At 53.3% G+C, this 21,795-nt stretch overlaps 1 protein-coding gene across 1 annotated transcript in view; it reads left to right on the forward strand.

Annotated features, from left to right (window-relative positions):
• The first annotated feature begins 890 nt into the window (after positions 1-890).
• The window catches only part of ADAMTS7 (ADAM metallopeptidase with thrombospondin type 1 motif 7), a 56,308-nt gene continuing 35,403 nt past the window's right edge, over positions 891-21,795 (forward strand). Inside the window, exons 1-7 of the mRNA XM_043922538.1 lie at positions 891-1,237; positions 10,285-10,640; positions 12,726-12,891; positions 14,006-14,196; positions 19,086-19,169; positions 19,505-19,629; positions 20,951-21,100. Of these exons, the coding sequence (XP_043778473.1) occupies positions 1,138-1,237; positions 10,285-10,640; positions 12,726-12,891; positions 14,006-14,196; positions 19,086-19,169; positions 19,505-19,629; positions 20,951-21,100 (1,172 nt within the window). The 5' untranslated portion in view covers positions 891-1,137. The remainder of the gene's footprint in view (positions 1,238-10,284; positions 10,641-12,725; positions 12,892-14,005; positions 14,197-19,085; positions 19,170-19,504; positions 19,630-20,950; positions 21,101-21,795) is intronic.

A 21,795-nucleotide genomic window follows, 5' to 3' on the forward strand; every position in this document is an offset into this window, starting at 1 on the left:
CAGAAGGCTACACAAAGACTGGTCAGGGGAAGAAAGCGGGCCACAACTGTCCTGAGGAACAAGAAGTGAAGGTCCTCAGGGTAGGGCCAGGTTTAGTGAAGCAGAAGGTGGAGGGTGGGAGTGTTCTTTGACATGGGGAACGGCTTCTGGGAGCATCGAGGGAGGGAGCAGGAAACCGGGAGGGAGCAGAATCAAGCCTGGGGTCACAGGACAGATGGTGGGTGTTTAAGGCTGAGCATGGGAGGCTGGGGTTGGCTGGCCTCCAAGCTCCCAGGAGGCCCCTGCTGAGTCTGTGGGCTCCAGCCCATGGGCCAAATGCTGTGCTTTCCCTCCAGCAAACACACTTGGAAAGGAGTCTGGACAGGAGGAATTGAGGGACCCTGCCCCAAGTAGGAAACAGCTGCTCCCTTGGGAAGAGTCTGGGCCTCTCTCCCCAGCTGGCTTTGGAGACCCTGGACCCTCCCGAGGCCTGTGCGTCCCTCTTCTTTAGAAGGGCAAGCCTGCCCAGCCCCTTGAGGGCACCGAAGGTCGCCACCTCGAGCACAGTTTAGGGACAAGGCAGAAATTCCAGAAATGCCAGATTCTTTGAGGGGCCCCGGCGGGCTCAGGACAGGAGGGCCCTGCTTGGCTCCACCGCCAGACGGCGCCCTAGGTCCGGTGGGCGGCCTACCGGCCGTCGGGGGGCGCTGCGCGCGCCCTGCCCGGTGCTCCGCCCCTGAGCGGTGGGCGGTCGGCCCCGGCCCGGAGTGGCCCGAGAGGGTGGGGCGAGGGCGGGGCGAGGCCGCGCCTGGGCGGGAGGGACGGGCCGGGGGCGGGCCGGGGGCGGGGGAAGGAGCCCGAGGGGCGGGGCGGGGGCCCGCGGCGTTTCTCCCTCCCTCCCTCCTTTCCTTTCTTTCGCCTCTTCTCATTCTCCAGTCTTTTCTTTGCCTCTGCAGCCGGCCGAGGGGGCGGGCCCTGCAGTCTTTGTTGCTCTCAGACCGAGCGCAGCCGCCCGCCGGGCGGCAGTCCGGGCCCAGGACGCCGGGAGCTGCACGCGGGTCGGGCATGTCCTGAGCCGGACCCGGGACCGGGCAGCGAACGGACGGGACGGACGAGAGCGTGTGCGAGGGGTCGCCCGGCGGCCGCCTGGCCCCGGCCATGCCCTGCGGCCCGAGTCCCCGAAGCCCCGCGCCGCTGCTGCGCCCCCTCCTCCTGTTCCTCTCGGTCCTGGCGCTGGGCGCCCACGGATCTGCACCAGGTGGGTGGCTGCCCCGCCCCGGCCGGCCGGCCCTGCCACCCCTCCCCGCTTCTCCAGCCTAGGTTCAGCCCCTTCTCACCTCTGCAGATTCCGCTCCCGCCAGGCTCTGCCGGGAGGGGTCGCCCCCCACTCCCCTGGTAATAGGGACGGGATGGGCTTAGGGCAGCGAAACCGCGCCTTCAGGGAGCCTTCCCCAGCCCTCGACGCCACTACGCACCCTGCCCATAGCCAGAATAAGCCTCTTACACGCTCTTCGAGCCCCGGTTTCCCCACCTCGGGTGCAGCAGAGCGCGTCTGTCTCTCCCGGGGGATCTCTTCGTCTGAGCGACTGGACGGAGCGCGGCTTGCTCACGATGGATTCGGTTTCTCGCCCTCCTCAGTGTGCCTCATCTGGAAAACAAGCTGGCCAGGGCGCTGCGGGCGGAGTCTCGGGGTCGCAGGTCTACGCGGTCCCCCGCCGAGCCCCGGCGCCCCGCCCCGGTCCCCCGCCTCTAGGCAGCCAGCCCGGTCCTCAGGCTCCCCGGTCCGGGTCCTGCGCGGTCCTTGCACTTCCTGCCTCCCCCTCCCCCAAGTGTGAAGGCGCCGGGAGTGCAGCGCGGAGAAGGAGCTTCTTTCCCCGGCCCTGGGCTTGGCTCTCCCCGCCCAGCCCCGCCCGGCTGGCCTCCGACGAGCCTCTGGCCCGCGTCCAGAATCATGCTCCGTCCCGGTCCGCCGGGCCGCGGAGCTCCTGGAGCGTCCGGCCTGGGAATTTAGGATCGGAGGGTGTAGAGGACCCCCTGGCCTTGCGCTCTGGGAGCTCCTGGTCTCTAGGGCGCGGGTCGAATAGTGGGAAGCGCTGTTCAGGCGAGGCAGTCGGGAAGAAGGCTTTGTAGGAGAGGAGGGGCCCGAGCTGAGGGACTGAAAGGATGGATGAACTTTAGATGGGCTGGAAGGGTGTGTGTGCGTGTGTGTGTGTGTGAGAGAGAGAGATGGATGAACTTTAGATGGGCTGGAAGGGGGTGTGGGGAGGTGGGGGGAAGTGTGGGTGTGGGTGGGTTGGTGTGGGTGGGTGCAGCCCAACCGGGCTTGGTGGAGCGGGTGGGGGTGGGGTGGCTAGGTTAGGCCTTCGTGCTGGGTTTGGGGGAGACCTCCCTCCCCAGCAGAGGGATTGTGGTTATGAGGCTGAAAAAGCATATGGCCCGGAATGTAGGGAGCATTTAAGCCAGATCTTAGAGGTTCGCGGAACCGTTGAGGGGTGCAGCTGATGAAAGCCGTTGAGGGGAGCAGTGTTTTAGGGAGGAAGCTCCCTGTCTAGCACCAATGTGTAGGGGACAGAGCAAATATTTAATGAGACCCACCACGTGCCAGCATCCCTACTTATTTCTCATCAGCTCCACAACAACCCTGCAAGGTGTGTGATGGAAAGTTCTTTTATAAATGAGAAGACAGATTCAGAGAGGAGAGTGACTTGCTAGGTTAGACTCTTGGGCTACCTGGGTGAAGCCTGTGTTTTCCCACTGCCCCAGAGCTGGGGACCGATGAGGGTGAACCAGGTGATGGGAGCAGGAAAGTAGTTGCCCCAGGGAATTGCCCCTGAAGCCTGAACTTGGGTCCAGGCTCCCTGGCAGCTGTGGGAGAAAGGTTATGTGTATGTGTAGGGGGGGGGGCAGTGCCCGTGGTCAGGGTCCCCTTCTACTGCAAGCCAGACACATGTATGAGCTTGCCTATGTTGTTAAACTGGGATAATGGTATCTACCTCCAGGGGTTGTTATGAGAATTAAGTGAGATGCTGAACGTGTTTGCTTCGCTTAGAGCAGAGAGACTGCCATGTGGTGGCCGTGGTTTTTATGAGTCTGCCAGGTAGACCCAATAAGATTAGGGAGTCCTTGGTGTGTCCTGAAACTTGGACCTGCCATTTGGGGTGGAGGAAAGGCAGGCACCCCTCCTATCTAATCTGGGTCCCCCTTCAGGTGAGTGTCTGTCTCCAGTGTCCCTATAGATACGTTGCACGAGGTCCTCCCCGGTCTTCTCCCACTCGGGACCCCTGACATGGAGGCTGCTGAGCGCTTTGTCATTTTCTTCAGATCTGCCTGGGGGACCTAGATCGGGTGCTCTGCCCACTGAATGCAACCCTGTTAGAGGCCAAAGAGCACATCTTGGCCTCACTTTTAGAAAAATGTAACAAACCAAGGGACTTGTTGGGATTGCTGGGACTGGCGCAGGGGCCCACCAAAACACTGTTTCACACATGTGAGCTCTGTATGCGTGTGCATGCACACACGTGCATGCAGGCAAGTGCAGACGGACTGGAGCGAGAGGGCATGTGTCACACACACCCTGGTTATTTTTTCTCTTTGTCATGAGCTATGGGTCATTTGAAGAGCTGGACTGTAACTCAGGTACTCGATAAGGAGGTGAGGGTAAACACTATGTTGGCGTTTCTCTGGTAGAAGTTCCAGGGTGACAGTTCTGTCACCTAGCAGTGATATTCAAAGTACTCAACACCCATTGTGGCAGGAACTCACTCCAGTCACAACCGACTAACCTTCCTGGCAGGACTGACTCAGCCATGAACCACTGGCAGTCCCTGTTCCCATCTGCAGTAGCTTTAGCGCTGCTGGCTCAGCTCTGATGCACCCACAAACCAGACTGGAACCTGCAATTACCCTTTGCTGGCACTGGGTGGTGGTAGTTTCAGCCACCATGATCTCTACCAGCCATCAGCTATCGGAGACACTGAAACAGTTGTTTATTTTTTAACTTACTCTGTCCTCATTTAAAAATATTTTAATGGCAAAACAATACCAATTGACTACTGAAAATGAATGCAGAATAAAGCAAGAAAATGAAAATTATTACAGTAAAAGTGGTAACATCCTGTAAGCACTAATATTTTTACATTTCTTATTAAAATATTAAGTCATTAGGCAAAACAAGTTTTTAAGGAAATAGCTAAGTATACTTGAGAACTTCTCTTGCTAATTTTCAGTCATAACGTAGTCACATTTGCTTTGTGTTATCATCTATTGTACTAAGCGCTTATGTATTGACGCACTGGATTCTCACACAACCTGAGGTACGATTATTATCATGCCCATATTACAGATGGAGGAGCTGAGACTGTGTGGTTAATTTACCCATGGCCTCACAGCTTTTGATGGCAAAATTATGATGCAGACCCAGACGCTCTGACTATAGAGCACATTATTTCTAATGCTTATCGCCTGCAGCATATTTCTACTTAGCCCCATCATATTTTTGAACTTAAGAGGATGCTTCTTTATAACTCACTTGAATTTATATCTTGCAATAATTTCCCAAGGTCTAGAGCAGGGGTTCTCCACATGACTGCATATCCCCAGGTTCATGGATCCCTCCCCAGGGACACTGTTGAGCACTCAGGGGCCATCTCTTCCCAGAGGATCTGATTCCCTAGTCTTATACATAGTGCCCTGTCCCACCCACACACAGTTGAGGACACTGCCCTTGCCTAGAAGTGTGCCATGTAGCTTCTGTTTTTCTGGTACACGGAGCACTTCTGGGCTAATTGGCATCAGCACCCCATACCTTCAGCTTGTCTTTAGCAGCCTTGACTGTGATGGTTCATGCCCTGGAAACTGCTTTTAATATTCATTTAAAATAAAACCTTGGCATGTAACTGTTTTCTTATTCTCCATCTATTTGCTCCATGACCCTCCTTAAATTTTCTGACTTGGATACTCTGAGCAGATGAGGAAACTGAGGCTCAGCAAGATGAAGTGACTGTCCAGGCCACGCAACTATTAAGTAGCCAAATTGGCACCTGAACCCGGGTCTACCTGTGTTCAACGCTCACACTTTTGCATTGTTTTGTAATTCCATTGTCTCTCATTCCACAAAACACATGCCTGGATCAAGCTTCTTATTGCTTGTTCCCCTCACCTGACTTTTTCCTATTTCTCTGGTGGTCTATCACATGATAACCCGCCACCAAGCTGTCCTCATCCTCATGCTTAAATATGTACCCATATGTCATGGGGACATTTCACATGGGCCCCTTTGACAAAGCTCTTCTTCATCCCCATACATCTCTGGGGTGTCCCCTCCCCTCTCTTGGACTTCCTCAGCACTGTGCCAGGGGTATGGATCATGAGTGCCCTGCACCTATTTATTCTCAGGGCTAGGATGGTGTCTTATACATTTTCCTGGACGTTAGGGCACTTAACTCTCCCTCACAACACCAAATGCCATGGACCAGGCAGGTAACATAACAAGGCTGATGGGAAGACATCTTTCTTGAATCGTAGGGCCTCTTGGCCCAGCCCTTGTTTTCCCATTGTTGTTAGAGATTCAGTTCTTTACTGAATGAAAGACAGCACAAGTGTGAAGCTGAGGGCAACCTATATTTAGCCGCAGTGCTGAGAACACATAGGAAGTGGTAGAGACTGAGGCAGATGGAAAAGCACAGGCCCTCTCTAATGGGCCACTTCTGACAAGTGTGAATTTAGGCCTGACATGGATGGACGATAAGACTTTAAGCTGAAAATTGAGATTTTTGTACAAAATCATGTGATTTTTTTTCCCTTTTTTTAAAAAAAACACTGGCAACTGATTAAAAACTGTTCAACATTTTTGCCAGTCCAACAAACCACTACCTGCCCCTAATCAATACACTGACAAAAAAACAAATCTGCAAGCTGTGGTTGTGGAGTTGCCCTCCCAAATGCCCTTATGAGCATGAGACAGCAAGAAGTCTCCTTCAACTATCCAGCCCAATGGCTTCCAAATGCCAGCCTTGAAATGGTTACATCAGAATCCCCAGAAGGTTTAGAAAAATACAGATTCTGAGGCCTCAGAGCCCTGGATCTATGGAATCGGAATCTCTGGGCTGGGTCCTGGGCAGCTACAGTTTTTCAGAGCTCTCCAGGTACTGCTGATGTTCAGCCAGGTTTATGTCCAGTAAAGAATTTCCTAACTTCCCTGATGACAACAATCCCTTGAGGCTTTTGGTAAAAACACAGCTTCCCAGTCCTATTTCCTGGAGATGCTGATTCAGTGGGTCTGGGACAGGGCCTGGGAATTTGTTTTTAACAAATTCTCATCCGAGAAGTCTGGAAAATCCTTGCACTTGTGCCCTCCTGAAACTCAGAGACAAGGAAAATTGCCCTAAAGTCACTGAGCAAGTCACTCCAGCCCACCCTGTGTCCCGCCTCTCAGAGAATGCTCCTAGAGGACTGCCCTAATGTCTGGTCCACTGGGGCAGTTGTGGGCAGTGGGGGTGTCCTCAGCGGGGCTGCAGGGGGCCATACCACGCAGCGCACTCCTCAAGTGGTTTGGCAGGAGACAGATTGGAGGGTGAGCTGAGTTTCTGCAGCCTGGCCTGGAGGGAACTTCAGGCTGGACTTAGCTTCCTTTCCCACCCCAGCAGCAGCCACACAGAGAGCCCTGTAGGACAGCTGCAGGGCACTCAGGCATTCTTGTGGCCTTGAGGGGTCTTTGTCATGAGCAGCCAAGATCCCAAGAGCTGGGCATAAAGCCAGGACAAGCTCCAGAGCTAGGCAGGACCAGAGGCTGGGACAAACCTCAGATGGGCCAGTTTCCTACCTGTACTTTAAGGCCTGAGGACTGTGGAGAAGGAAAAGAGAGAACAAGAGCATGAGCCCTGGGGTTCCTGCCCCTCCCAGCAGTGCTGCTCTTCTTTGTGTGTGTGTCCACGTGAGATTTCTTTTGAAGACTAGGTCTAGTGGTCAAAATAGTTGGAAAAATTTGATCGAGTCCAGTTCCTTTATGTTCACTCAGTCATGTCTGACTCTTTGCGACCCCATGGACTGCAGCACGCCAGGCTTCCCTGTCCATCACCAACTCCTGAAGCTTGCTCAAACTCGTGTCCATCGAGTCAATGATACCATCCAATCATCTTATCCTCTGTTGCTCCCTTCTCCTCCTGCCTTCAATCTTTACCAGCATCAGGGTCTTTTCCAATGGGTCAGTTCTTCACATCAGGTGGCCAAAGTATTGGAGCTTCAGCTTCAGCATCAGTCCTTTCAATGAATATTCAGGACTGATTTCCTTTAGGACTGACTGATTGGATCTTCTTGTAGTCCAAGGGACTCTCAAGTCTTCTCCAACACCACAGTTCAAAAACATCAATTCTTCAGCACTCAGCTTTCTTTATAGTCTAACTCCCACATCTATACATGACTACTGGAAAAACCATAGCTTTGACTAGACGGACCTTTGTTGGCAAAGTAATGTCTCTGCTTTTTAATATGCTGTCTTGGTTGGTCATAGCTTTTATGTTAGCAATGAAGAAACTGAGACCCAGCAAGAGACAGACCTCTGAGAATGAAGAAGGATGTTACTGGGAGGTTGAAACCATTTGAGAGACTTTATTACTCTTTCTGAGTGCCTTTAGGCTAGTCTCTGCACTTCTCTGAATGTCTGTCTGCTTTCTCCAGGAGCAATCTGGAGAATCTCCTGCAGGTGTCCTAACTTAGAATCCATGGCCACAGGGACCTGGGTAGAATTCAGAGGATGAACTTGGATGAGACTATATTACATCTTTAATTTTTCTAACCTTGAAGTGAAATTCAGTGTTTCCTTCCATTACAAACATTAACAACAAATCACAATAGTATTAGCAGCATCTCTGATTTAGCTACCAATTGTTGTTCAGTTGCTAAGTCATGTCCAACTCTTTGCGATCCCATGGACTGTAGCATGCCAGTCTTCCCTGTCCATCACTATCTCCTGGAGTTTGCTCAAATTCATGGTCATTGAGTCGGTGATGCTACCTGACTATCTCATCCTCTGCCTCCCCCTTCTGCTTTTGCTTTTAATCTTTCCTAGCATCAGTCTTTTCAGTGAGTCGGTTCTTCACATCAAGTGGCCAAAGTATTGGAGCTTCAGCTTCAGCATCAGTCCTTCTAGTGAATATTCAGGGTTGATTTCCTTTAGGATTGACTGGTTTGATCTCTTTGCTGTCCAAGGGACTCTCAAGTCTTCTCCAGCACCACAATCTGAAAGCATCAATTCTTCAACACGTAGCCTTCTTTAGGATCCAACTCTCATATCTGTACATGACTACTGAAAAACCATAGCTTTGACTAAATGGACAAAGTGATGTCCCTGCTTTTTAATACACTATCTAGGTTTATCATGGCTTTTCTTTCAAGGAGCAAGCATCCTTTAATTTCATGACTGCTGTCACCATCTGCAGTCCACAGTGATTTTGGAGCCCAAGAAGAGAGAATCTGTCACTGTTGCCACTTTTTTGCCATCTATTTGCCATTAAGTGATGGGACAGGATGCCACGATCTTAGTTTTTTGAGTGTTGAGTTTCAAGACAGCTCTTTCACTCTCCTCTTTCACCCTCATCAAGAGGCTCTTTAGTTCCTCTTCACTTTCTGCCATTAGAGTAGTATCATCTGCATATCTGAGGTTGTCAATGTTTCTCCCAACAATCTTAATTCCAGCTTGTGATTCAGCCAGCCCAGCATTTTGCATGATGTACTCTGCATAGGTGTTAAATAAATCGAGTAACAATATACAGCGTTGATGTACTCCTTTCTCAAGTTTGAACCATATTGCTGTTCCACATCTGGTTCTGTCACTTCTTGACCCGCATACAGGTTTCTCAGGAGACAGGTAAGCTACCAATAGAGACAAGAAACAAAAATTTTCTTTTTTTTAAATCTCAATACAGTTGCAGGTATCTTGAAATAAGGCTGATGCTCTTCACTACTTTGAAATCATCATAGTTATTAAACTTGCCTTTGGATCTTGTTTAATGCATTAGGAAAGGAACACATGATTTCACATCTACTTTTTAAATTATTTTGACAGCTTTAATTCAATATAATGAATTTCCTTGGTATTCCTATACATTTAATCTTACACACTTAAAAACATTTTTTTGAGGAGTCCATGGCAGAAAAAGGTTAAGAATCAAGACTTACTGGGAAATCCAAGCAGACAGAATCACTAGGAGAGGATTCTGGAAATTTTTCCAGCCCTGGAATCTTTTCATTTGAACTCTCAAATGTGAAAGAAATAAACTAGAGCTGCTTGGTTGAAGTGGTAGTGATGAGGGGCCAGGGAGCCCTACCTGGGTAGTCCTTCTCTGACTCCCCATCTCAGGAGGCCTGGAGATGTGTGCAGAAGAACCATCAGGCACGTTAAAAAATCCATCAGGCTAATAATAATCTAATAATCATAACTGCCATCGTATTCAGTCGTATTCATCATATTCAGTGGGCCAGGCGCTGTTATATGTGGAGTAGTTCAGTTCATTTAATCTTCAGCCCCCAAAGTGTAAGTTATGTTCCCCTTTCTACAGATTTTACACACTTACTGAGAAACTACTAGTTTCCAGACATTCTTGAACACTTAAAATCTTCATCAAAGACTCTAAAGATTCTTGCCCTCCTAGAGTTCATACTGGGAGGAGATGGAGAAAGAAAAATAGAAAAAAGAATGCAGATATTAAGTGATACAGTATGTGAGATGTGCTATGGGGGAAAATAAAGCAGGGGAGGGGGGATAGGGAGAGGCCAGCAGTTGCAATTTTAAGAAGTGAGTAAGCTTTGGGGAAGAACCTGAAGAAAGTGAGTGCTTTATAGTCATGTGGGAAACTGAGGGAAGCGTGTTCTGGGTGGAGGGAACAAGAAAGCAAAATCCTGAGGCAGGAGCAGCAAGGAGGCCGGTGGCCGAATGGAGGGAATTCAGGAGGTGTAGCTGAGATGAGATCGGAGGTATCCTTGCCTAGGACGTCCCTGGCATCGCTAGAACAGTGTGTGAGCTGGGAGCCACGGCAGGGTTTTGAGCAGAGAAAGGCTATGATCTGACAGCTCTGGAACGAGTCCCTGTGACTACTACGTGGAAAGCTAATCAGACTAGAGGAGAGGGACCCGAGACGGTCACTAAGGGAAGCAGGGAGACTTGTGAAGAGGTTACTGCGATCACCTGGGTGGAGCCAGCGAGGCACGGAGCGGTGAAACCGCACAGGTGGTGGGTGTTTGAATCCCGGCACTCTGACCTCAGCGCCCCCTCGGCCGCTCCCCACTCCGTCTCCGCTCTTCTCCCTGCAGGGCACGCCGCCGAGGGCCGGGCGGCGCTGGACATTGTGCACCCGGTGCGTGTGGATTCGGGGGGCTCCTTCCTGTCCTACGAGCTGTGGCCCCGCGCGCTGCGCAAGAGGGACTTGTCCGCGCGCCCCAGCGCGCCCACCTTCTACGAGCTGCAGTACCGCGGCCGCGAGCTGCGTTTCAACTTGACCGCCAACCCACACCTGCTGGCGCCCGGCTTCGTGAGCGAGACGCGGCGGCGGGGCGGCCTGGGCCGCGCGCACATCCGGGCCCGCGCCCCCGCCTGCCACCTGCTAGGTGAGGTGCAGGACCCCGAGCTCGAGGGCGGCCTGGCGGCCATCAGCGCCTGCGACGGCCTGGTGAGTGCGCGGGGTGAGCTGGCGGGACGTGGGGGCCTCCCCCATCCCCAGCCCCTGCCTGGCCGCGGACTTGTCTGCTGGTTTTGGCCCGTTGGAGTTCCCCCTTCCAGCCTCAGTATTAGCACCTGTAAAATGGGGTGGACAAGCTCAGGCCTCTTTGTTCTCTAGGGCAGCGGTTCTCAAACTTTAAAGCGAGCCAGAGTCACCGAGGCCTAGTTGAAAACCTGGTGTCCCATAGGGTAGATGAGGGGAGGGGGTGGGGAATGTGCATTTCTGGCAATTTCTCAGATAGTGTTGAAGTTGTCAGTCCAGACTTTGAAAACCGCTTTTTGTTTGTGGTGTGTGTGCACTAAGTAACTCAGAAAGCAGTTGAGTCCCTCATCTTCAGGGGTATCAGTTGACTTCGATCGCAGACCCCCGCCCCCACCGCGCTTCCCAGCAGAGCCGGCCTCAGCCTCCAGGTTTTTCTGGGTTGAGGTAATGCTGGCAGCCACGTGCAGCCCTAATTGCCTCCCTCTGCTTGAGTGTGGAGTCAGAGCAGCTCCTCTTCAGGCAGCATAGGGCCCCTTTTGCTCCCAGCTCTGGAGGGTGGGGTTGGGAGGAGTGGGGGTGGGTGGGTGCACATTCTCGGCCATCCTCTACTCCCCCCAGGGAGCCTCAGCTCAGATTGCTCAGGAAAAGCCATCGCTGTGGCAGAGCAGGGGCTCATGACATATAGCCCACCTCACAGGCTCTAGGGCAGTTGGTCCCCAGTCTTTTTGGCATCAGGGAAGGGTTTCGTGGAAGACAATTTTTCCACAGACTGGGGGTAGGGGGTAGTTTCAGGATGATTCAAGCACACTACATTTATTGTGCACTTTATTATTATTATTACATCAGCTCCACTTCAGATCATCAGGCATAAGATCCTGGAGGGTGGGGACCCCTGCTCTAGGGTATCTGGGCCTTTGAGAGCCCAGCTGCCTGGGAAAGTCTCGTTTACAGGAGCCTGTACTTCTCCCTTTTCATATGGTTAAATTAATCTTGTTGCGCCTGAGCGACAGGTACGCATATGGGCATTGTTCCCATTTTACAGATAAGGGAACAGGCTCAGAGAGGAACCTGCCCAAGGTCACTCAGTTTTCCAGTAGTGGAGTCAACCCAGGCCTCCAGCCCCTAGAGCTAATGATACACTGTCTAGCACTCCAGGTTCTCTGCCCTGAGTGACCCAACTGGCTGACTTGGAGCCAATGAGGAGGGGTCCGAGGGAGGAAAAACTTTCTTCCATGTTGGAGTCCTGAGCTTCCCTAGTAGGTGGTGGGCTGCTCAAAGATACTTCCCAAGGCCCCTCCTTCCTCTGGCCTCTCTGAATGCCAGCAAGCATCCCGGAGACACCCCTTTCAATTTCCCTTCTCTGGAAGATCCTGGGACCAAGGAAGAGGGTGTCCTGGTGGCAGTGGGTATCTCCATGGCCATCTTGTTAGATTTGGAAGGAAACCCATTTCTTTCTTTCTTTCTTTTGGTAATCAATTTTTTTTTTTTATTGAGACATTATCAAAATATTAGTTTCAGACAATTTGACAGCAATTTATTAATATATTGTAAAATGATCACAGTAAGCCTCGTTACAAATTTGTGTACATAAAGGTTTTTTTCTTGTGATGAGAACTTTTAATCTTTCTTAGCAACTTTCAGAAACACAAAACAGTGTTATTAACTATAGTTACCATGCTGTACATTACTAACCCAAAGCCTTTTTTCCCTTGGTGTTAAGCATTTAATTGTAATTCTTGCTTATCTTTGGAATGTGGGGGATGCAGACCTATTTTGTGCTCTTATGGGCTAAGGGGTGGGATGGGTGTATGGAACAGCCTCCTGGGCTGATGACTTCTGAGCTCAGCCCAGAAGCCTTTGGCTGGGTAAGGTGGTAGGGAGGGGTGTTCCAGCCAGAGGGTACAAAGTGAGTAAAGATCTAGAGGGAGGAAAGCGCAGTGTGCCTGGGGTCAGCTGGCGTGATGGGCGCTGCTGAGCAGGCCGGGCCTCTGGGGTGGGGGAGGGCAGCCGAGTGCCAATACCCACTGTGTGACCTGGGTGCTCCTTTCCCAGAAAGGTGTGTTTCAGCTCTCCAAGGAGGACTACTTCATTGAGCCCCTGGATGGTGTCCCCGCCCGGCCTGGCCACGCCCAGCCTCACGTGGTATACAAGCGCCAAGCTCCCGAGAAGTGGGCAGAGCTGGGGGACTCCAGGGCTCCAGGCACCTGTGGGGTGAAAGGTGTGTTTCTCTGCTACCAGCTCTGGGGTAGGGGATGAGTCTGGGACCATGGAGGGGCCTTTCTAGAATCCTCTGTTAACACCCCCATGCCCAACTTCTCTGGTACTGAAGGGACACAGACAAACCAACAACCACATCATCGTAGCCTGTGCCCTCTATGTGCGGGCACATAGATGGGCCTGCCCCAGCTCATCCCCGGGACTGACTCCTCTCACCACCAGCTCATCTACCTCCCCGCCTCAGGGCTCAGTCTCTCTGTGTCCCCTCCCTGCTCCCTGCCTGTGACACCTCTAGCTGTGGCAGCCATTCTTTCTCGAGTGTCCAGGCAAGGCTGGGCCATACGCAACCTCAGCAGTTCAACTAGGCGGGAACCTCCCTCCCCTCCCCACTCTGGTCTCACCCCAGAAAAACTGACCTCTGTTATTGGGGACCTAGAGTGTGGCACCCAGCACCTCGTCTGCAGAGTGGCCAGTCCGTGCTGGGCCGGTCCAGGTAAGGAGCTGCCTGCTAAAGGCTGCTGGGGTCTGTTGAATGCTCCAGCTTCACAAGCTACCCACGGCTAGGGACTCTCTTTCCTGGGACACATATTCACCAAGGCTTGCTTCTTGGCCTCGGTTTCCCCAGCTTCATAGATGTGCTTACTCTTCTGATCTGGGGGGCAGCCTGTGGCAGTGGGGCAGGTCTCCAGGGGGGGTCAGCTGGTTGGGGTCTTGGCCAGCCTCCCCAGGCTGGGGGTTAGGTTGAGGGGTCTGTGTGTGCTGGGAAGTACTTACCCCCCAGCGGGGGTGGATCAGCATAGGGAGATAGGGGCTCAGGAGCTCGCCTCACAGGCTCAATGCTTCACGGTGTTCATAGCCCCATCGAAGTCATCCTCTGAGGCTGCTAGGCTTATCTATCTATTGGCAGGCAGCCCCAGGGTCAGACAAGGGAAGTGACTAGTTCAGGGCCACACAGCACAGGTCTGGGGCAGAGTCACACTGGGAGTGCAGGCCCCTTGTCTGATCCCAGCACTGTTCCTGCTGACCCAGAGAGGGCTCACTGGGGAGAGGTCCTTGAGACGTGTGTCCTGGGCCAGCCTCCTGTCAGCTAGCCCCCACCCCTTCTGCACCCACAGAGTTTCCAGAGCTGGAGCTGCAGCGGGAGCGCTGGGAACAGTGGCAGCAGTGGCGGCGGCTGAGGCGTCGATACCGGCGCTCGGTCAGCAAAGAGAAGTGGGTGGAGACCCTGGTGGTAGCCGACACCAAAATGGTGGAGTACCACGGGCAGCCGAATGTCGAGAGCTACGTGCTGACCATCATGAACATGGTGAGGCTGCTGCAGGCGGCGTGTGGTGGGGGGTGGTGAGGGCTGCCAGGAGGTGGTGTTGGTGAGCCCCAAAGGGGTTACCCCAGGACCCAAGCCAGGTACAGGCTTCCAGCTCCTGAGTCACTGGGAGAGAACCTGGGCAGATGTGAGACTGGAGGTCTTGGCACCCCACTGGCTCAGCAGCCTCTGCCTGCTGCTAGGACCAGAGTGGGGGGAGGAGGGGATGAAGCAACCTCGACCTTGTGCCTGCTTGGAGGCACTCATAGACTGGTTGGCCTGTCCACACCACTGTAAACCAGCACCTCCCTCCTCTGTGCTGGGACCTGGGCTGGTCACTGGGGACGTGGAAATGCCCAATCAGACCAGCCCCTGCCTGGGCCATCAGCAGGCATTAGAGTTAGAAGGACCTGTCCAGTGCTGTGTCTACTAGTTGGTGGTGACCTTGGGCAAGCCACATTACCTGTCTTAGCCTCAGCTTTCTCAGCTGTGAACTGGGGATGACAGTAGTACTTGGGTGGTACAATAGGGTTGGCATACTGTCTTGATCCCATAGGACAGTTGAAATAACTAGGCCCCATGAGGGTGAGTGACTTGCCCAGGTCACAAGGCTAGGCCAGGACAGAGCCAGACAGGAGCCCCGATCTCCCCAGTCCTACCTGGGGCACTGTGGCAGGTTGAAGCTGGTGATTCCCACTCCTTTAGTGCCAGCCAGTCCCTCCCAGCTGCCGCCCCAGGTATGTAGGTGGGAGGCCTCAGGCAGCCAAGCTGCTTCCTGCACCCCCTGGGAGAAGAGATCTCTGCCCTTGGCATTCTTAGCAGGCTCCCCACTGAACAACACTGTTTTCCCTCTGGGCTGGGTGACTGAGAGCGGGTTGGGTGTGTGTGCCCTGCAGCTGGTGTGGCCAGTGTCATGTGCTGCGACCTCCCCCCTATCAGCCTTTCACCCCCAAAACACTAAAGGAAGTGTGTGCTCTGGGTCATCTAAGGCCACTTCTTTTATAGCCATGAAACCAAGGGTCAGAGAGAGGAAGGGGCTCTGTCTGTGGCCATCATGCCCCCACTGCTCGAGTCTGCATTGGCAAGCTCAGCTCTGGGCCAGTTCCTGCCCAACTTGGCCACCCATGTTGGCTCCCTCCTCCTAATGGAATAAAGGCCATGTCCTTCTGCCTGGCACCTGAGGTCTCTAAGGCCCAGCCAAGCCTCCTTCTAGCCTTGTCTGCCCAGGGAAACAAGCCACTAACCACCAGGGTTCAAGAGGGGTTGTTGCTGGACAGCAGGGCCCTGCTTCTGGGCTGGGGTGGGGTGGGGTGGGGGGCAAGACCTGGTTTCCAGGCCACGAGATCCTCCCCTCACAGGCTCAGCCTGAAAGAGGCCTAGGAGCTTGGCTGGAGCCACCAATTGTTACCTGGGTTCATTAGCCTCACTTTTACTGAGTAGTCCATGTAGGACGGTATTGAGCCCTCCAGGCTCCCCCGTGACATCCCCTGTGTGCCAGGGGTCAAGGATTTGGCCCCAGAGCGAGGCCCCTTCCTGCCTCCCTGTCTAGGCCCACAGGACACAGGCATTTACCTTGTGAGCCCCACCCTGGAGGAGGGAGGGTCTGGCTTTCAGAGTCATGTGCTCTGGACAGTGTCATAATTTTCATGAGCTGGCAAGTCCGGCATTGGTCTGGACAGAGCGGAGGCACCTGTGAAGCTAACAGTGCTAGATACCCAACAGGGAGACTCCAGGAAATGATAGGGGCATGGGCGGCAGGCAGCCAGCCTCCGAGGAGGGCTGGACTGGGTCTTAGGGCTGAGCCTTCTGAACACCTGCTACTTGGCCGGTGTTCCACACCCACTGCCTCATCTCAGCCTCAGCCCCATTTTGTAGTTGGAGGAACAAAGGATCAGGGAGTCCAAGGAACTTCTCAAGGTCACGGAGCTAGTGAGTGGCAGAGCTGAGACTGGAGCTCAGATTTATCTGCTTCCAAAGCCCCAATCAGTCCTCTCCGCCTTAGCCTGCCCCAGAGAGGAACAGCTGGGTAGCTGTGGTGGCCAGAGTGTGCTAGAAGGATGAGGGAACAGGGTGGTGGGAGTGAGGAGAACTTACCCCCCTTTTCCTCTAGAGCAGATGTTTGTTCATGTAAGGCTGACATGAGTGCTGAGTGTCAGCTCTGTACCAAGGACATGGTGATGGATGCATAAGAATAAGATCCCAGGCTTGGGAAGCTTTGCCTTGTAGCATTTCTCAAAGAATATTCTTGGGGAGTACTTGTTCCAAGAGATGCTAATAAATGTTCTGTGAAGAAAGATGGCGCTTTTGAAAGTTTGGCAACACAGGGTTAAAAAAAAAAGTAACAGACTTTACTGCAGTACTCCTCAGAGCCTCCAGAGCTGTACACATTTAGAATCCATCCGTCAGAGAGAAGGCAGGCAGCACTTCCCAAACTTAAGAAGTAAGAGCAGAAACTTTGATGCTGTCAGACCTGGGTTTCTGATCCCGTATTCAGCCTCTCTTGGAGCCTCAGTTGCTCCATCTGTAAGATGGCGATACTTATGCCTGCCTGAGAGGTGCGAAGATTAAGTGAGCTAAGGCGCGTGAAGCTCCTGGCATGAGGATCATGTGTATTAGGCTCGGTCAATGTTAGCTGCTGCTGTTGTGGCTACTGAAGATCTGCTCTTCAACCCCACAGCCGCCTTCAGGACAGCCTCACCCTCTTTACCAGGGCCTCCTACAGGTCACTGTGCCAGACCCAGGTCTGAGTCCAGGAGGTAGGTCTATTCCAAGCGTAACAAGAGAGGTCCCCCCATTTTTGCACCCCCAATTCTGTTCATGTCCTCTGAGGTCAAGGGCCCTTTTTGAGTGGCTTTTGTCATACTGTTAGCTCGTTGGGAGCTTGTAGTCACTGGTAAGCCCCATGAACACTGCCTACCCCAGCTTGCTCTCTAGGCCTGCAGCAGAATAGGGCTTGTCTTCCCTGGGTATCGTTTATCTAGTTGAGATAACCACCCTGACCTCAGGCCGTAAACAGACTCACTGTTTGATTTAGTCAACAATTAATGATTCCACCTTCCTCCAGTACCTCCCAGCATGTTTCACCTCCGTACTTCTTGGGGGACAGTGAAAAGTGTTATTGACACTGAGTGGGGGGACTTTGTGGTGGCAGGAAGCTGTCCCAGCCCTAACTCAGGACATAAGGTGGGCTAGTCGCTGGGACAGGTCTTAGCAGACCCTCTTGGCTTCTCACCCTTTAGAGCCTCTGTTGGGGGCTGCTGCCAAGCTGCCAAGCTCACTTGCATGTTGTCTAAGAAAGCTTTTTTCTTTTAATTTGATTTTCTCCAGGGGACTCTTTGCATTTTTACTTTTTTTTTTTTTGAATGAGATAATGCATTAGAAAAACTTAACAAGCTCTCGAGCTTCATTCATTCATTCAGCAACTGTTTCTTGAGTCCATAATGTGCTAGGAACCTGGACGGATCAGAGGGAGCCCATGGAGCTTATGGTCTGGAAGGGGAGAGAGATATTAATGAAACTGATAAATGTGAAAGTGTGATGGAGGGGGTCCTAGAGAAGACAAGTTCATGGCGGTTTGGGAGTGTCGGGTAGAATAAAAGCTCTCAGAAGACGTGATGGAGGGGCGAGAGCTGGAGAAGGGGTAAGAGATAACTTGAGAAGGTGTTCTAGGCTGAGGGCACAGCATCTGCAAAGGCCCTGTGTAGGAAGGATCGTGGGATTCTGAGAGAAAGCCAGAGTAGTTAGAGTCAGGGAGTGAGGAGGTTTGAGGAGAAGAGTGAGGCCATAGAGGTGGACAGGGACCAGACCACACAGGCCTGTGTACCAGGCTTAGGACATTTGTCTTTACCTGTGGACAGTGAAGACCCACTGGTTTTAAGCAAAGGCATGATGTGATTGGGTTTGCATTCAGAGACAAATGGCTGGGCTGCAGGGCTGCAGGTGGGCTAGAGGGCAAAATTTCAGAGGCAGAATTGGTTGATGTGGGGGAGGAAGGCAGTGCAGAGGGGCCCCCAGGTCCCAGCATGTGCCTGGAGATGAGGGAGGCACGTTATTACATCACTGACTTCACCATTCCTGACCTTGAGCTCTGAAAGTATGATTCATCCCCTTGTTAGGGACTTTTGTGCCCTCTTAACGGTACATTTTTTCTCCATTCCTATCTGAATATATTTCTTTTGATGGAATTGCTAGAAGCCAACTCAAAACGGATGTGTCCTGACGTCTCTGCCTGCTGGGAACTTGACCCCTGTCTCCAATCATGGGCTGGCTTCTTCCTTGTCCTGAGGGAGCTTTAAAAGAAGACAGCTTTACCTGCCATTTCCCTGCACCTTGGCACACTGTCCATCTTTGGGGATGGCCTCTGTCTTGGGGCTGAGTGGGGTTAGCTCTGGGGGCCTCTGAGAGGCGTGCATGCCTGCCCTCTTGGCCCTATGGCTGTCAGCTCCAGGGAAGATGGGCCTTGCCTGCCTCCATCCCTCCCCCAGGCTGTGCCCAGTTCCTGCCTCATGAGAGGGCTCACCCCTGGGATGCTGGTCCCAGCCTCCCCAGGGCAAGAGTGGGTGGCAGGGCCATCCCAGCCCAGGACAGAGGAGGGCCCTGAGATGGGCCAGCAAGCCAGCATTTTGGAGGTACAAGCTGGAGAATAGGATCCCAGATAGATGCTCAGGACCCCAGAGCCTGGGAGGCCCTCTCGTCCCCTCCAGGTTCTGCCGATGCTGGGCTGGGGAAGGGTGTGTTCAGGTGTGAGTACTTTCGTGTATGGGATGCGTGTACTGTGTGAGCTCCCCTGTGTGCGAACGTGGGTGTGCATCCCTGCAGGTGGGTTGGAGGTGAGCAGAGGCTGCCTGTGTCGTATATCTGAGATGACAGCCTGACCCTTATTTCTTGGGTAGGTGGCCGGTCTGTTTCATGACCCCAGCATCGGGAACCCCATCCACATCACCATCGTGCGCCTGATCCTGCTGGAAGATGAGGAGGTGAGAAGTCACGTGACCTCACCCTGCCCTCTGGGATGGGCGTCACCTGCCAGAGCCCTCCTGTCACTCACCCGAGCTGCCTTGTGTGGAGCGGCACAGCCAGGGCCTCCGTGGCCCACGCAGTGTCATCTGTCACCCCTGGCTGACCCTCTCTTAGGCCCCCTCTGGCAGGTGCCTGTGGGAGCGGTGGTCAGACTAGAGACTGGCCTGGGGACCACAGGTCTGCCCACTGCCACCTCTGGGCCTCTGTCTCCCGCCTTCCTGTGGAGGAGAATTTGGCCTGACCCTTCAGAGCTCTGGCGGAGGGCTTCAGTGGCTATGCTTTCTGCCCGCAGGAGGATCTGAAGATCACTCATCACGCAGACAACACCCTGAGGAGCTTCTGCAAGTGGCAGAAAAGCATCAACATGAAGGGGGATGCCCACCCGCTGCACCACGACACGGCCATTCTGCTCACCAGGTCCTGGCAGCTGTGGGGAGGGGGCCCGGGGTACAGCTGGGAGAGCCTGCGTGGGAGGGAGGTGCCACCTGACCCTCGAGGAGAAGCCCCAGGAAGGGGGCAGACATGGCCCTCCTCTCAGGAGCCTCATCTGGAGGAGGGTTTCCACACCTTTGATCCAAAACGGGGTTTCAACAGCACTTGGGGAGAGCTTTTTATTGTGAATGTTCATTGTGAGCTATTCGTTGTGAATTCTCGTGCAGTTGTCAGAAATAATATAGGGAGGTACCGTTTACACTTCATCCAGTTTCCCACAATGGTAACATCTGGTGTGAAAGTGTTAGTCACTCAGTTGTGTCCGACTCTCTTGCAACTCCATGGACTGTAGCCTGCCAGGCTCCTCTGTCCGTGGAATTCTCCAGCCAAGAATACTGGAATGGATAGCCATTCTCTTCTGCAGGGGACCTTCCTGACTCAGGGGTTGAACCTGGCTCTTCCCTGGTGGTTTAGGTGGTGAGGAATCTGCCTGCAGTGTGGGAGACCCAGCTTCGATCCCTAGGTTGGGACGATCCCCTGGAGAAGGAAGTGGCAACCCACTCCAGTATTCTTGCCTGGAGAGTTCCACGGACAGAGGAGCCTGGCAGGCTATAGTCCATGGGGTTGCAAAGAGTTGGACACAACTGAGTGACTAACACTTTCACTCCTGCATCACAGGCAGATTCTTTACCATCTGAGCCACCAAGAAAGCCCCCAACATCTGGCACAACTATAGTTAAATCCCAACCAGGAAATTGACACTGATATGATCCACAGACCATACTCAGGTTTCACTAGTTTTACATACACTTATTTGTGTGTGTATTTAGTCCTCTACAATTTTTTCACACGTGTAAGTTCTGTATCTATTGCCCAGTCTAGATATAGAATGGTTCCATTAGAAGGGTCTCTTGTGCTGTTCATTTATAACCAGAAAATCTTACTCCCATACTTCCCCACTCCAACATGACCCCAACTTCTGACAACTCCTAATCAGTTCAGAGGCAGTATTTTTTAACTTGAGGTGGATTTCCCTTTGCTGAGCTCCAGCAGCCTCTCACTGGGGTAGTAACCCAAATTGTCTGTGCATGGGTCTGCTCCCTAGGCCCAGAGAGGTGTCTTGTGTGAATAAGGGTTGCTGCTTCCTGAAGGCTCCTAGGCTGGTCTGAGAGCGATGGGAGAAGCATCCTTCTTGCGCCCACCCTCCCTCAGAGTCAGCAGGGGTCCTTCTCTGGCCCCCTCAGCTTGGGAGGGCCTGGCTCCAGGCCAGGTCAGTCTGAGGGCCCCCTTCTCTCTGCATGTGCAGGAAGGACCTGTGTGCGGCCATGAACCAGCCCTGCGAGACCCTGGGCCTGTCCCACGTGGCGGGCATGTGCCAGCCACACCGCAGCTGCAGCATCAACGAGGACACGGGCCTGCCCTTGGCCTTCACCGTGGCCCACGAGCTCGGGCACAGGTACCCTGCCACCCCCACGGCCACACTAAGAATCTGGATTCACCTCCCAACCTGGAGGCACCAGCCAGCCAGGCTGATGGCCCGTGCAATCCCAGGGAAGGGAGCCCTGTCTTGAAGAATGAGCCCAGCATAGCCATATTCTGTCCTGCCCTGACACTACCCCGCAACCAGGCTGCTTTCCTGTTAGACAGGAGAGGACTAAGTCTTAACTGACGTGGGGTTGAGATGAGTCACCACAGGTCTTTGTCCCTCCCTGTTGCCCTCAGTGCCTGCATTTTTGACTCTTGGTCCCTGCCACGCACCCCATTCCTAATTACTCTGTGACCCTAGGCAAGTTCCCTGCCCTCTCTGGGCCTCCGTGTGCTCCCTGTTGGCTGAGGGGGCTGGATTCAGGGATGTGAAAGGCTCTCTCTATTGGACACCTCCCTGTAAGGCTGTCCCGCCTAACCATGGCCCCTGCCCTCAGCCACCTATGCCTGGACTGTTTAGCTGTGAGTATGGCAGCATCTTAGATGGTCTGGGAGCCCGCGAGGGCAGGCTCACGGAGAGAGCACTGTTGGTCAGAGGGGTTGGCTCATCACTGAGGACTGAGTGAGATAGTGTTTATGAAAAGAGCTTAGTATGCTGCCTGGCACATAGTAAGTGCTCAGCAAACATAATTGTTTTCGTGTCTTTCCAAGGATGGTCTCCGGAGA

This window comes from Cervus elaphus, chromosome 13 (genome assembly GCF_910594005.1).
Source record: "Cervus elaphus chromosome 13, mCerEla1.1, whole genome shotgun sequence".
Lineage (NCBI taxonomy): Eukaryota > Metazoa > Chordata > Mammalia > Artiodactyla > Cervidae > Cervus > Cervus elaphus.